Genomic DNA, 13,721 nt, shown 5'->3' on the forward strand with positions numbered 1-13,721 from the left:
CACTTCGTATAGACCCCCATCCATTCACTTCCTCATTCACACCATCATTCACCCTGTCATTCACATCTCAGATAGAATGAAATACAACTATTCACTGTCATTCACATGCAATCTAAACATACAATCACTCACTCACACGTCATATAGAAACATACAGTCATTCACACATTATTCGGAGACATACAACTGTTGACCCTGTCATTCACACGTCATGCAGAGCCATAGCTCCAAACCTCCGGCCCCATGTTTTTCCATCAACCCCCAAACAGAACGCAGATCACCTTTCTCGTTCCCCTCGACCCCTGAACACCCCGTTGTTTCTTCTTCTGTCTCCCCAGCTGAAGAAGGACTACCTAGAGGGCGTGGGCGACACGGTGGACCTGTGCGTGATTGGGGCCTACCTTGGCAAGGGCAAGCGGACGGGGATTTACGGGGGCTTCCTGCTGGCCTGTTACGACGACGAGAATGAGGAGTACCAGGCTGTGTGCAAGGTTAGTGCCAGCGTCGCATGGTTGTTGAACATCTGGCCATGGTTCTGTGGAGAAATCCCATTTCTTGGGGATTTTCTTTGTTCAATGCAGTCTTCCCTTAACTGGTGGTTGATCCCGATCCATGTCGTGAGAAAGTACTTTGAGGCTCTTCTCTTGCTTCCTCATTGAACCTCCTCCCATCTGAAGGATTTCTTTTTATGCTAAGTGGAGATATCTCTCTCTCTCTCGCTCCTGTGAGACATTCTCCGATTGGCTCTTCATCTCCCGTAGGACAGCGGAACACCCGTTCATCTGTGTTTTGCGGGCATCAGACCAGATCACCTGGCTGGATTAAGCGTCTTCAAAGATCAGTCGGGTTTACGTCGGCGCCTCGGGTCGTGCGTGCATGCCGTGTCGCCCCTGGCGAACCTCGGAACCGGCGGCCATTATCCGGCGCGTCATGGCTGTTTCCATGTATGCTAACAAATCGGGTAATTGGGAGGGAAGAGTGTTGATCCATTTCATCTCAGCACCACAACACGCTTTATTACACCCCTAATGGTGTGTGTGTGTGTGTGTGTGTGTGTGTGTGTGTGTGTGTGTGTGTGTGTGTGTGTGTGTGTGTGTGTGTGTGTGTGTGTGTGGTCGACTTGTTTGCTCTTTGAACAATATGTAGGTCAGGAGAGCTAAAGGTGTGTGTCTGCTGGCTGTGAGTGCGTGCGTGCGTGCGTGCGTGCGTGCGTGCTTGCGTGCGTGCGTGCATGTGCGTGCCTTCTTTTGAACTGCAGCTTTTCCCTGCGAATCTGAGTTTGAGGAGACCGTGTTTATTTGTATACGCGCGTGTGTTTGTCCTTTTGAACTACCGCTTTTACCTCCAAATCTGGGTTTGAAGGAACTGTGTGTGTGTGTGTGTGTGTGTGTGCGTGCATTTGTGCACGTACGCACACAGTCTTTAACTGTAGGTGTCTGTAGATTTGTTCTAAGGTTCCAAACATGTATCTGTGTGTTTGAGGTAATGAGAGCGCAAACAAATCGGAGTGTGACTTCACTTCAGAGAAAAACTCGTCTGTAACTTTAAGTCCTTTATTCACGGAGGGGAGATTTCAAGGGAGCTCTCTCTCTCACACACACACACACACGTGTTCATGTTCTGCAAACCCACTGGTCCCACTGGTAGAACCACACCTGGATCCAGTTTTTCCCCCTCTTGGATTCCAATGTTCCTCCCTCTCAGCAGAACCTTTTGAAGGAACATTTGCAGTTCTGAGGACTTTCTCAGGAATGAAGGCATTTTCCGGTCCCTAGGAGGAACCAGGGGCTGTGGACCTTGAGTTCCTTGAATCTTCTCACCTCCCACTCCGGGTAGGGGCGGACAAGATGCATCGAGGTGCTTGATTGGACGGTCCGGAACCAACCAGTTCCTTGGAAGCGCCAACAGGACTCCCACGCTATTTGTGAAACTCATGCAAAAATAAAACTACTTGGGTAATGCTTCTAATATGAGGAATCATATTAGTAGATGGCACGCTGAGCTAATATTAGCCTCAGCTGGCAACGAAAAGAAAACTAGACACCCAACCCAACCAAAGATGGGCGAGTCTGTCGGAAAGTTGTCATCAAAGTCCGAGAGAGCTCAGAGGATGACTGTGTGTAGGAGCTTTCAAAGCTGAAGGCTTTATCACGTTGTACGAAATATCAAGAAACGGGTTTCGCCAGTTGAAGACCCTGTATTCATATACATCGTATAATCCAATTCCTTCGTAGACAGGTCGAGCGTAATGGAATCGTGTGGGCGGTGAAGATGCACACCCCTAACTCCGAGGCAGGGTCTTTTTATGGTTCCATAGGTGCTTGGTGATTGGTGGGACTCGAAGCCACGCCCGTTAGCAGATACTCCTTTCGGACTGCGAGGCGCAAAGTTTTAAAAGTACCCTGGTCACCGGTCAGATGTTTTCTTGGGAAGCAGCGAGTTATTTAGCCATGAAGAAGTCTCAGAGCACACTAGCCCAGAAGAGCTTGGACCTCGGGAGAAACCTGGGTTTCCAGGGCCCACAGGATACTTCTACATTTTGGGCGGAATAAGTGCGGAATTAGCTGAGGGCTAACCGGGTTCTTCACACGGCAAAGCAGCGCAGGAAGAAGATGAAAACACTTCAACCATCTAATTGTCCATGGCTGTGGCTGCTTCCACCTTTGTGTCGTCTTGCTCTTTTTCTGAGTGCGGAGCTGAAGGTGCACGTCACAGACGCTTTCTACCTCACCACCTGTGGGAATGCACAGCTAATAGTTTCCTGTGGTGGAGGCTACTGCCTAGAGTGCAATTGGACCTGGATGCTTCTTAGATGTTCCTCCCGAGAACTTCTCTGTCCGCCGATGTTTACTAGTTGTCGTCCCTGGTCTGGAGATAGCCTTGATCTCCCAGCGCTACTTTTTTCTTGGCATGAAGCGCACACCCACACCGGCTCTCCGAAATCTCATTTAAGCCCGTATATTTTCAGAAGCTGCGCCGCCACCAATTACCATCCGGCGCCAAGTATTTACCCGTTGGTCGGCCGCCATATTATCCTCTCGTGCGCATGTCGCGTCGGCATGAAGGTCCAAACGTGGGGCTTGAAACGAACAAACGCCAGGCGGCAAGCGTGAATTAATTCTCCTCAATCATCCCGAGATCTCGGAGGATGTCCCTATAGTTATTACACAACAAAGCGAGCACTCCCAGTCTTGTGTTCTGGCATTTCCCACTGGGGTTGTGTGTAGCGGAGGACACACACATCGCTTTTGTGGACGTCAGTGATTTAAACACACACAAAAAGGAGCCATATGTGCTTTTATTTGTGTCCAAATGCCGTGGCGGAACTGTCCGTCTCTGGCAGTCCATGTTCTCACCGTGCTGTTTGTCTGCTGCTCACCGCTAACGGCTAATTAAATCAGCTTTTTTTAAAATTCTGAATCTGCCAGGATAAACTCAAAAACAATCACACAGGAGGCAATCTTGGATGTGCAGGAGGCTCGATCCGGAGGCCGCCGCGACAGGTTGTTATACGAGTGGCGGCGCCGTGCCAGAACCAGGGTGGGGGGGTGGTTACCTGGGTGACGCTGCGTAGAAACGCAGAGCGGCCGTCCCTCCCTCCGCCTTCAGTTTGAACCAGTTAATCTGCAGAACACCGAGACAAATGTCTTTATGCAAATCCAAAAGGCTTTTATCTTTCCTCTTTTTTTTTTTTTTTTCTAATTTTTTTTTTTAAATAATCTTCCTCCTCTGTTCGTCATCGCTAAGAAGATAGTAAGTTAACTCTTTGCGCTAAAATCTCTAAGCTAGCTTCCGACACATCCAGAGACTGGCTCGTAGCAGGTGTGTGTGTTTCGGTGGATCGATGCAGTCCGAGATCCCGGGATATTCGGCGGGCGTGAGTAATGAGGACAGAAACTACCCTAATCTGTGTTGCAAAGCTCTCCCGCAGCTGAGCCGCAGATAAGGCCTAATGCCACCCGTACATTGAAAGACTTTGACAAGATTTGGAAAAGACTCGTGGAAAATTATCATCTCACATCGAAGAGTTTTCAGTGTCAGACTGAGATTTTACGACGACTGCAGATCTTACCGGGTCACTATTTATAACTATAACTAGAGTCTTTTAAGAAATTTCTTCCCACCATGCAGTGTTTTCCCCGGGTATTTGCATAGCCTCTGCTATTTCACAGCTTCAGCTTTTCCTTCTCCACTCAGTGCTGATACGTTGGAGGGTTGACGTTGTCCAAGGCGGGCTGCTCTGCCCGCAGCTCCACCATCAGCTTCTCGTTCTGGATGGTCTATTTGAGCCGGACATCCTTGGAGTTTACGGTTCCTACGTAATGACAACAAATACCATCTCTGCCACTGATACCGCTCTGGTGATTGCTTGTCTTGTAGGTTTCCTGCCACTGGCTTCATAGGCGCTCAACTATTGGTTGTTGATTTTGTTACATGGCCATGAAGACTGAAACAATTGTGAAAATATCAAACACGTTTGATATTTTGGTAAGCCCAAGACTAGGAAAAGAAAGATCTACGACTGCTCAGGTCATCACCTTTTACTTCAAGACCCAGATGACGAGTTTTTATTTTGGACCGTGAAAATCGTTAGGTCGTGCTCCCAGCATAAGCAGAGTACGGACCAATCTCGGCCTCTTAAAATCTGCCTCTTGTGCGTCTTCGCCTGGCCCCTGTTTGTTCGCACAGCTGATGGGAAGCAGAGAGAAACAGACCCGGTGGGATTGGGAGGGATGGAAATACCGGGGTTGGAAAAGCCAGATTGTTGCTGCGCTTCAAGGTGAATATAAACAAAAATGGAACTGGAGAAGAAACTGTCTGAGTCACTTGCTTTTGACTGTCACTTCCTGGTTTGTGTTGCGTGTTTTCTGTGTGCCTGTGTGTGTGTGTGTGTGGGGGGGGGGGGTGAGTTCCTCAGGAGAAGAAGCGAGGTGGAAAGGAAAAATGCTGTCTAGATGTTTCTCTGTATGGGAAGAAAAAAACAGACGATCCAGAATGTAAATCAACAGCCCTTGAAAATCAGTAGAACTTCTTAGTGCTCCTTGAACTTTTTCGGGAACCAGTCGGTCTCAAGGTAACTATATCAGCATAGTCAGCGACAGACTGTGGTGAGACCAATGATGCTGTACGGTTGCTTCCTGGAACTGAATCGGAGCTTGACACTTCTTAGAACGTGTTTCTGTGTGAAAGCATGGCTATCGACTCCACTGATATTTGGAGAATCCTATCAGTTCCTGCCGTGCTAAATCATGAAGACAAGGTTTTCTTGCCCACCCCCATTTCTTTCACTTCTCTGCTTCAGCTTCAGACGATGCTAACGATGCTTCCGCTGTCCTACAGAGCTTATGGAGAAATCCCAGAAAAGTCATTTTGTTGCCGCTCCGACACCCGCGTGTTGGATCCCGCAGCTTGGGGTAATCCGGCCCGACGTCCGACGTACGTCCTGCCCTGGGGAAAGAGGAGGGGCCACATTCGATGGATAGGATCAGGTTTCTGTCACAGCGGCTGCTCCTTATTTGTGGTCTTAATTTAATTGAATGTTTCTACGACGCAAGAGGTGTCTGCTTCACTTTGTGTCTGCACTGCCCGTGTGTGTGTGTGTGTGTGTGTGTTTGTGCTCGCGTGCGTGTGTCCTCACCTGGACACTCACAGGAACTTAACATACACAACTCCAAAGTCAGTCTCACTCCGACACGCTTCTCTCATCCATCCCCCTTAACACCAGCGTTTCAATGGTGTGTGTGTGTGTGTGTGTGTGTGTGTGTGTGTGTGTGTGTGTGTGTGTGTGTGTGTGTGTGTGTGTGTGTGTGTGTGTGTGTGTGTGTGTGTGTGTGTGTGTGTGTGTGTGTTCTCACATGGACACAGTTGGGACTTAAAACACACACACACAGAGCTCCAAAGTTAGTCTCACTCACATGGGCGCTTCTCTCATCCATCTCCCTAAACACTAGCATTCCATTGTTTTGTGCACACGTGCGCATGTGTGTGTGCGCATGCGTGAACAAACACAACATGGATGGAACACACACCGACACAGGTTTTTTTTTTTTTTTTTTACCTATGTCACCCATCCATATCCCTGTATGCGTGCCCGTTTGCGACACCAAAGTCAGTCTGACACCAACATGAACACATCTTCCATCCATCTCCCATGATTCTAGCGTTCCATTGTTTTGTGTGTGCGTGTGCGTGTGCGTGCATGCGTGCGTGCGTGCGTGTGTGTTATGACTGGAGATGAATTTCTACTGGGGTTTGCGGCTCCCGACTGTCTTCATGATGAGCCCTCCAGGCAGCAGGGTCCACTCCGTCACCTTGACGGGGGTGTTAGCGGAGGGCCTTTGTTGGCGCGGGGCTGATCCCAGAAGACAAACGGGTTCGGACCAAATACGTCTGGGCCAGCAGAAGAACCAAGCCGTTATTTTTCTCCCTGAAGCCGCTGTCATTTATTTTGGTATCACCTGAGCCTCCGTGAGGCCGGCCTCGGTTCTCAACCCCCTCCACTGTAATCCACCTGTCCTCGGATGGTTCCGTCCTCTCAGCAGGAGGGGTTCTGGTGATGTTCTTCCTAGGCGCCAGAAGATAAATCCAGGTAGCTTCCGTCCATTTTCCTACTGGTGGGCTTCTTTTCTGCATAAGGAACATCCAGAATGGTTTTCACTGGAGGAACTTTTTGCAGTTCCGAAGAACTTTTTGGAGATAAGGACAATTTGGACAGCAGAGGAACCTCCCAGGTCCTAAATTCTAGGACCTAGCGCCATCTTAGTTCCTACTCTGAGGCAGGGTCTTGTTGCGGTGACTTTGGAAGTCATGTGAAGTTGGTGATTGGTGGAACTCCAAAGCCACACCCATTTCCAGGTACTTCTTGCAGACTTTGGGGCACAATTTTAACAAAATTAACATGGTCACTGGTCAGATGTTTCCTAAAATGGATAGAGGCAGTGAGAAATGGACCAACAAGAAGGTCCAAGCTCTTCTGGCCTGCTCTGTCTCACAGGAGTTTCCTGGACTCGCAGAGGAACGCCTACATTTACATAAACACTTCAACTCTCTAATAGTCATGGTTATCCTTCCACGAACGCTCTGATAGCTTCCATCTCCATGTTGTCCATGTTCTTCTATTTCTTCGGTGGTTTGTGTTCGATCGTGCCGTCCCTGCGGTTCCTCGCCTGGAATGCTGGCGGGAATGCAAAACTACTGAGGATGCTACTTCCTGGATGCTTCTTCCTGGACTCCTCTTAAGAGTCTGACAGCAGCTAATGTGTGTCCTTCTCGTCTCCTCCAGATCGGGACGGGCTTCAAGGATGAAGATCTGGAGCAGCATCACAAGTTCCTCAAGGTGAGAAGTCGCGAAAATCTATTGCTCGGCTGCGCCTGAACCTCTAGCAGTGAAAGAAAGTCAGATTTTGAACCCGCTTGGTGTCGTTTTCAGGTGAAGAGCTCTCATTATCCTTATTTAATTTTGAAAAGGAATAAAAAAAAAATCCCAGACACCAGTTTCGAACGGAAACACGAACCACATTTTTTTTTTTTATTTAATTTTTTTTCTTATTTTAATCGCATTTCATTTGAAAAGGTGTCGAGGAAAATGCCGGCCGCCAGCTTCAAACTCCGGGTCCGGGAGCCGTTGTTTCAGACGTCCTCTGAAGATAATGAATTCGTTTTTTTTTTTTTTTTTCCCCTCTGTTATTTATTTATTTTTTTTCAATTTCCATTTGAAGAGGTTTGTTCCATAGTAGCGGCAGCGGCATTCTGAAGAAATTGACAACTCGGCGTCTGAAAATGATAGCTGCCGCGGGAGCCGGGATTCATGTGAGGGCTTCGCCAGGTGTATTTAAAACATCTTCCACCACGACTGAGGAACAGAGAGGCATTTCAAACACCAACGTCTCCTTCACAGGAGATGCTAATTGCGCGTCGCAGTTTTTATTTTTTTTGGGGGGGGGTTCTTTTCTTCTTTTTTTTTTCTTTTTTTTTCTCGGAGTGAGGTTGCAGAATCGGTGATACAAATTGCTCCGTGGGGCAGAGTGACAGCAGAGGGGTGATTGAAAAGGCGGGGTACCCTCTCCGCCCCACCCACCCGGTGCAGGTGATACTGTAGTGCTTTGTAATGAAACCCTCCATCTGAGAGTGATGGATGGTGAATTAGGGCCGGCCGGCGGAGGCGCCGCGTAGCTTTGCTTTGCGAGGCGGCGGGCTGATGGGATCCAGGCGCCCAGATGATTGCCTGCGTTCACGCTCTCCCGCTTGGCAATTCGCCGCGCAGTAACGCCCGCCGCACCGGTACCTCCACCCTCCTCGCAACGACGTGTCTGCTTTCTGATTGTGCTGCCTTCGCTGACAATGTGGGTCAGTCAAGATTTTGACAAGCCTCCTATGTAACGTTTTTTTTTTTTTTTTTTTTAAACTTCAGAAACAATCGGTCACCATTCATCCCGAGAGGCGCTGAGATCTTTCTCATCCGTGGCAGATTTGGAATTGTAGTGGGTCCGATTGGCTGGACGCTAGTCGAGATGAAAATTTAGTCCCTTTAAGGCCAGAAGATGTGGATTAACATACTTGAGGGAACCAGGTCTCTGGTAGATTTCCCACAAGAGCCCCTTCCTGTGTGTGTGGAGTCTTCAAGTTGTCATGTGGGGTTCCTCAGGGTTCTCCAGGTTCCTCACATTTCAAAAAATGCTGGAGGTTCATTTGAGACCCCACATTGTCCAGACATGTCAACAGTAGTACTTCTCTATATGATGTGTGAATGTTGCACCATAGTTGTATGTCTATATATGATGGGAATGATAGGAATTGTTGCATGTCTATATTTGACATGTGAATGAGAAGATTGTTGAATGTCTCTACTACGCGTGAATGAGAGGGGGAATGTTGTCTGTATGACATGTGAATGACAGGGTTAACAGTTGTATGGCACTTGAATGAGTGAGTGAATGTTTGTGTGTCCAAACTACATGTGAATGAGAGGGTAAAAAATTTTCAGTTGAGGGGGTGAATAGTTGTCGGTCTATATATGTGAACGAAAGAGTGAATGGTTTTATTTATTGATATATTAAATGAGTGAATCAATGGGGTGGATAGTTGTAGATCTATATGTTCTTCCTTTCATACATGACGTGTGAATGAGAGAGTGAACGGTTGTTTATGGATATGAACTGTGAATGAGCGTCCGTGTGATGAATCCGGGGTGAGCGCCGCCTCTCAGCCAATCCCGACGAGGGATAGACTCAAGTGCCACCACGACCCAGACTGCAGGGTAGGCTGCTTAGATAATGAATGAATAAATGCGTATATGTATATTTAACTGAGCATGGCCCCTTTAGAGAACTAAAAGTATTTGGGGGGGGAACGAGACACCAGATGAATATATGAATGTCCTCCTTCAGGACAGCGCTGAAATATACATGTCTGACATTCTGTCACCACAACCCATGGAACTACTTTTCCCCCCTCGCCAAACTCTTAAACCGCCGTCAGTGGTTTTAGAATTTCTCTACAGTGTCCACGCTGTCGCTGCTAGTGCTGCTAATTTAACATCGGTTGATCCGGACAGGAATCATAGCAGCGTCACCTTACTTTTGGCTGAAGAGGTGATGTCATGGTTTTTGTGTGTGTGTGTGTGTGTGTGTGTGTGTGTTTGTGTGTGTGCGTGTGTCTCTCACCCGAGGCCTTCCGATGAGAGCCCCAGCCAGGTCTCTGGGTCCACCGGGATCCTCCGATGAAACACTCTCCCCTCCGATCACTTGAGGCCGCGACATCAGACTGTGCCGTCTGCTCTGACGGCACGCCATCAAACGCCGTTCAGGCAGGGGGGAGTGAAGGGCTACACACACACACACACACACACACACACACACACACACACACACACACACACACACACACACACACAGATATCTGAGAATGGACTCGGCTGTTCATAACGTGAAGAATCGGGTTTTGAAATGTCGAATTATGAGCTCTTTTTTATCATCAATAAATAATATTTTCAAGGAAAAGAAGACATCCTGGGGAACACACACACACACACACACACACACACACCCTTCACACAGCACTCGATTATTACTGTTACAGATCCGCCGTGTCGTAAATTCCCGCATTACTGTCTTGATAAACTCAGTCCAGGAAGCCGTAAATCCTGTCCAAGGTGCTATTTTTTTATTCTCTCCTTATTTCCCGTGCCTTATCCTTGATAACTTCTAGCTACTAACCCGTTCTGTCAGAGTTAGCACTGCAGTTAGTGCTTCCCACCTCGCAGCAACAAGTTACCGTATGAAAGGTGCTCGGCGGAATCATGTGTTCATCACCGTGAAGCCTCCTGGGGGGAACAGGTGGTGTCTACATATGCAGCAGGTTGATTGGAGGCGGCACGTTCAATGCAGGATAAGGAATGAATGAATGAATGAATGAATCAATGCACATTATTTGAATTGTTTTGATTCGTCTGAGGAAAGTCAATAGCAAGACAGAACATGTAATGTTATGCAACCGTGTGTCATAAATCCGTCCTCCCTCGCCCCTCCTCCTCATTGCTGCTCGCCATGGTTATTTTCAAATCAAACCAAAACACAGTAAAACAAGCCCGAGCCTTACATTCTCCCAGCAGAATCACCTTTATTCAGTTATTTATTGGGGGGGGGTTCCTGATGAGTACTAGTACACAGTGGAAAGTATTCCCTCGCCCTTTACTGCATGTACTTCCTGGATTTTATTGATCCAGTTAGTATTAATGACAAGATACTTAGGTTTCATATCCACAAACCTTTATGGTGGGTCACTGTGGCGCACGCACGCACGCACGCACAGGGGAGCCCCCACCCCCTACCTATCCAAAGTGTTGGTTCAATTCAGTGTGTGTGTGTGTGTGTGTGTGTGTGTGTGTGTGTGAGAGTATATGTGTGTGTTTGATACAGTCTTCCTCCCATTAGTGCAGCACCAGCTGTATGGATAATACAGCTAATTCATTAATTAGCATTCATTTTAAACTCATGTTTTTTCATATTATTTGATTTCTTTTTTTTTTTCTTTTTTTTTCTTTCTTTTTTTTTTTTTTTTTTGAATTTTCAGCTCCCCTCGTGACGACCAGGTTGTTTTAATCCCAGATTATAACCTGTGGGTTTTAAGCTCTTACCCTGCGGGCGGTTTATACGTGCGGCTGATTTCCGTGTGCCATTCTCGCACCAATCCGGCAGGTTCGCCGTGTGGGGAAGACAGCGGGAAGCAGGTGCGAGAAAGTCGATCATCAGGACACTGTGTGTGCGTGTGTGTGCGTGCGTGCGTGCGTGCGTGTCTCAGACTGCGTTTTGAATCTCTGGGTAAGATAAGCATCACTCGACAACTGGGGCCGGAGAAATAATGGCTGATGGAGCTCTGGTCAGCGTGTGTGTGCGTGTGCATGTGCGTGTGTGTCACCCCTGTCAGGTGCAGCCCCATCAAAGGCTCCCTGTATGAAAATCCGTCCTGCACGTGTGCAGAACTGCAGAAGGAAGATGACTGGTGTCATACACACACACACACACACACACACACACACACACCTGTGCAAATGAGCATCATTTGAATCCAAGGTTGGTCCTCTGGGGACGGTGGTGCTTCGGCGTACCGCTCCATCTCTGGGCAGCGTTGGCGACCTACTTTCTCCATGCACCTTTGCAGATCCCGCAGCCGCGTCCATTATTTCTCATCTGAGCTCCGGACACCTTCGGGCTCCGCTATCGTGTAAAATTAATAAAACAGATGATGAGAAATTTCTCTTTTCCTTCCCCACCTCCTCCTCCTCTCCAGGAGCACGTCCTGGCCAAGCCACGGGCCTACTACCGCTTCGAGCAGTCGGCAGAGCCCGACGTGTGGCTGGACGCCGTGCAGGTGTGGGAGGTGAAGTGCGCTGACCTGCTGCTGTCACCCGTCTACAAGGCCGCCATGGGATTGGTGCGCGCTCCGACCGTCTTTCATATCAATAAAAAAAAAAGAATCGTGTTGAATTCAAACCTGTTTTCGCTCGCAGGTGGATCCGGAAAAGGGCATCTCCCTCCGTTTCCCCCGTTTCCTACGCATCAGGGACGACAAGAAGCCGGAGGATGCCACCACTGGAGCGGAGGTATGTCTTAGAGCGGCGGGTCGTCACGCCGCCGTGAAGCATCCTGAGCATAAATGCAGTAAAACCCCGGTCACGTTCGAGGCGCTGGTTGTCGCCGCTGCCGGAGACCCGTAAAAACCTCAAGGGTGAGCGGCTCCAGCAAGGACAAAGGTCCTCTTTTAAAAGCAGGTTAAGATCACGGCGCGTCTTTTAACGGGTGTTTTTCACCAACGGTGGATTTACTGTTATGCCACCGGGAAAATACGGCGGGGGCTTTTAACAGCCCCTCTGAAAGGCCGTCTCCCTGCCATCCAGCCAGAAGCGAGAATTAAAAATAAGTGGATGCAAAACGTATCTGCTGATCCACGGTCGGAACAGCAGGAGAACCCGGGAAGGAAAAATAAAAACAAAAACATTTGCAGCGTTATCACATAGTTAGTACTTATAAAAGGGAGCTATTAAAAGTTGATTGGTGTCTTTAAAGTAAAGTCCTATTGATTAACTTTCACGGACAAAGAATGCTGGATGCCAAAACTCCGATATTTGAATTTAGCGGGTCGTCATGGCGATAGATGGGCCCCCTCCCCACGTTGATTTACATTTGGTGAGGTGTTGTTTTGCAGCAAGTCCTTCAGAGCCGCCGATTTTGATTCTTCCAGAGATCATGATCCTGGGGAGGAAAAGAAAATATCAGAACACACAAACACTTTCACCGCGGTTTTAATGGGCGCCGCCTAAACAGGAAGTGTGTTCGCTTTCTAGACGAATGAATTCTCACCCGCTCGAATCCACAGCCATCTGCTTAGCGGGCGTCCCGCTGGGGAGGAACGCGACCATCCCGCTGCTGGCTATTTCCTGCAGGGGTGGGGGGTGGGGGTTAGGTACACACACACACACACACACACACACACACACACACACACACACACAGAGCGGCAGAAATTTAGCTTTCAATGTGAACCACTGTATTTGTTTTGAAACATAGAGGGAAAGATGGCGCCCATAACGCTGACATGGGGGTTGTGGGTGTTTCGCGGGATCCAGCCATGACCCCGAATCCCTCCCTCCCCTTGACCTGAGTTCTCTGCCTCCTTTCTCTCCTCCAACCCCCCCCACACCCTCCCGGCAGATCGCAAATTTGTACAGGAAGCAGCAGCAGATCCAGAACCAAGGGGAGAAAGCCGACGTGGAGGACTATTACTGAACCCCCCCCAAACTTGACCCCTGACCCCCCCAGGGATGGAGATTATCATTATGAAATTGTAAATATTGTTTTGTTGAATTGAATAAAAGGCTCTTTAACATTCTCTTATTTCGATGCCTGTTCACACACACACACACACACACACACACACTCACGCACACGCACAGCGAATCACATGCTGTGTCCATGATGTGTGTGCGCATGAATGAAAGGGATGAATTTAAGCAGAGCCTGAGAGCCAGGCCTTCTCGTCCAACATCAGTGTGTGACCTCACAAATGCGCTTCTGGAAGAATGGTCAGAAATTCCCATAAACACACCCCTGAACCTTGTGGAGAGCCTTCCTACAAGAGTCGAAGCTGTTTTAGCTGCAAAGGGTGGACTGATGTCATCTTGAACTCAATGGATGAGGAAAGGGAAGTCACTTAAATTCATATGC

General features: G+C 48.4%; 1 protein-coding gene across 3 annotated transcripts in view; it reads left to right on the top strand.

Annotated features, from left to right (window-relative positions):
* The window catches only part of lig1 (ligase I, DNA, ATP-dependent), a 50,299-nt gene extending 36,929 nt beyond the window's left edge, over positions 1 to 13,370 (top strand). For 2 of the 3 annotated variants that reach the window (XM_086153494.1, XM_086153495.1), the window contains exons 23-27: positions 339 to 491; positions 7,283 to 7,336; positions 11,788 to 11,931; positions 12,008 to 12,100; positions 13,209 to 13,370. In XM_086153494.1, coding sequence (XP_086009620.1) covers positions 339 to 491; positions 7,283 to 7,336; positions 11,788 to 11,931; positions 12,008 to 12,100; positions 13,209 to 13,283 — 519 coding nt within the window. In that variant the 3' untranslated portion in view covers positions 13,284 to 13,370. Of the gene's footprint in view, positions 1 to 338; positions 492 to 7,282; positions 7,337 to 11,787; positions 11,932 to 12,007; positions 12,101 to 12,873; positions 12,994 to 13,208 lie in introns of those variants that run through there. The other variant, XM_086153496.1, reaches the window with a different exon arrangement.
* The last annotated feature ends 351 nt before the right edge of the window (positions 13,371 to 13,721 follow it).

The sequence above is a fragment of the Fistularia commersonii genome, chromosome 10 (assembly GCF_037954325.1).
Source record: "Fistularia commersonii isolate RoL2024-O1a breed Wild chromosome 10, RoL_Fcom_v1.0, whole genome shotgun sequence".
Taxonomy (NCBI): domain Eukaryota; kingdom Metazoa; phylum Chordata; class Actinopteri; order Syngnathiformes; family Fistulariidae; genus Fistularia; species Fistularia commersonii.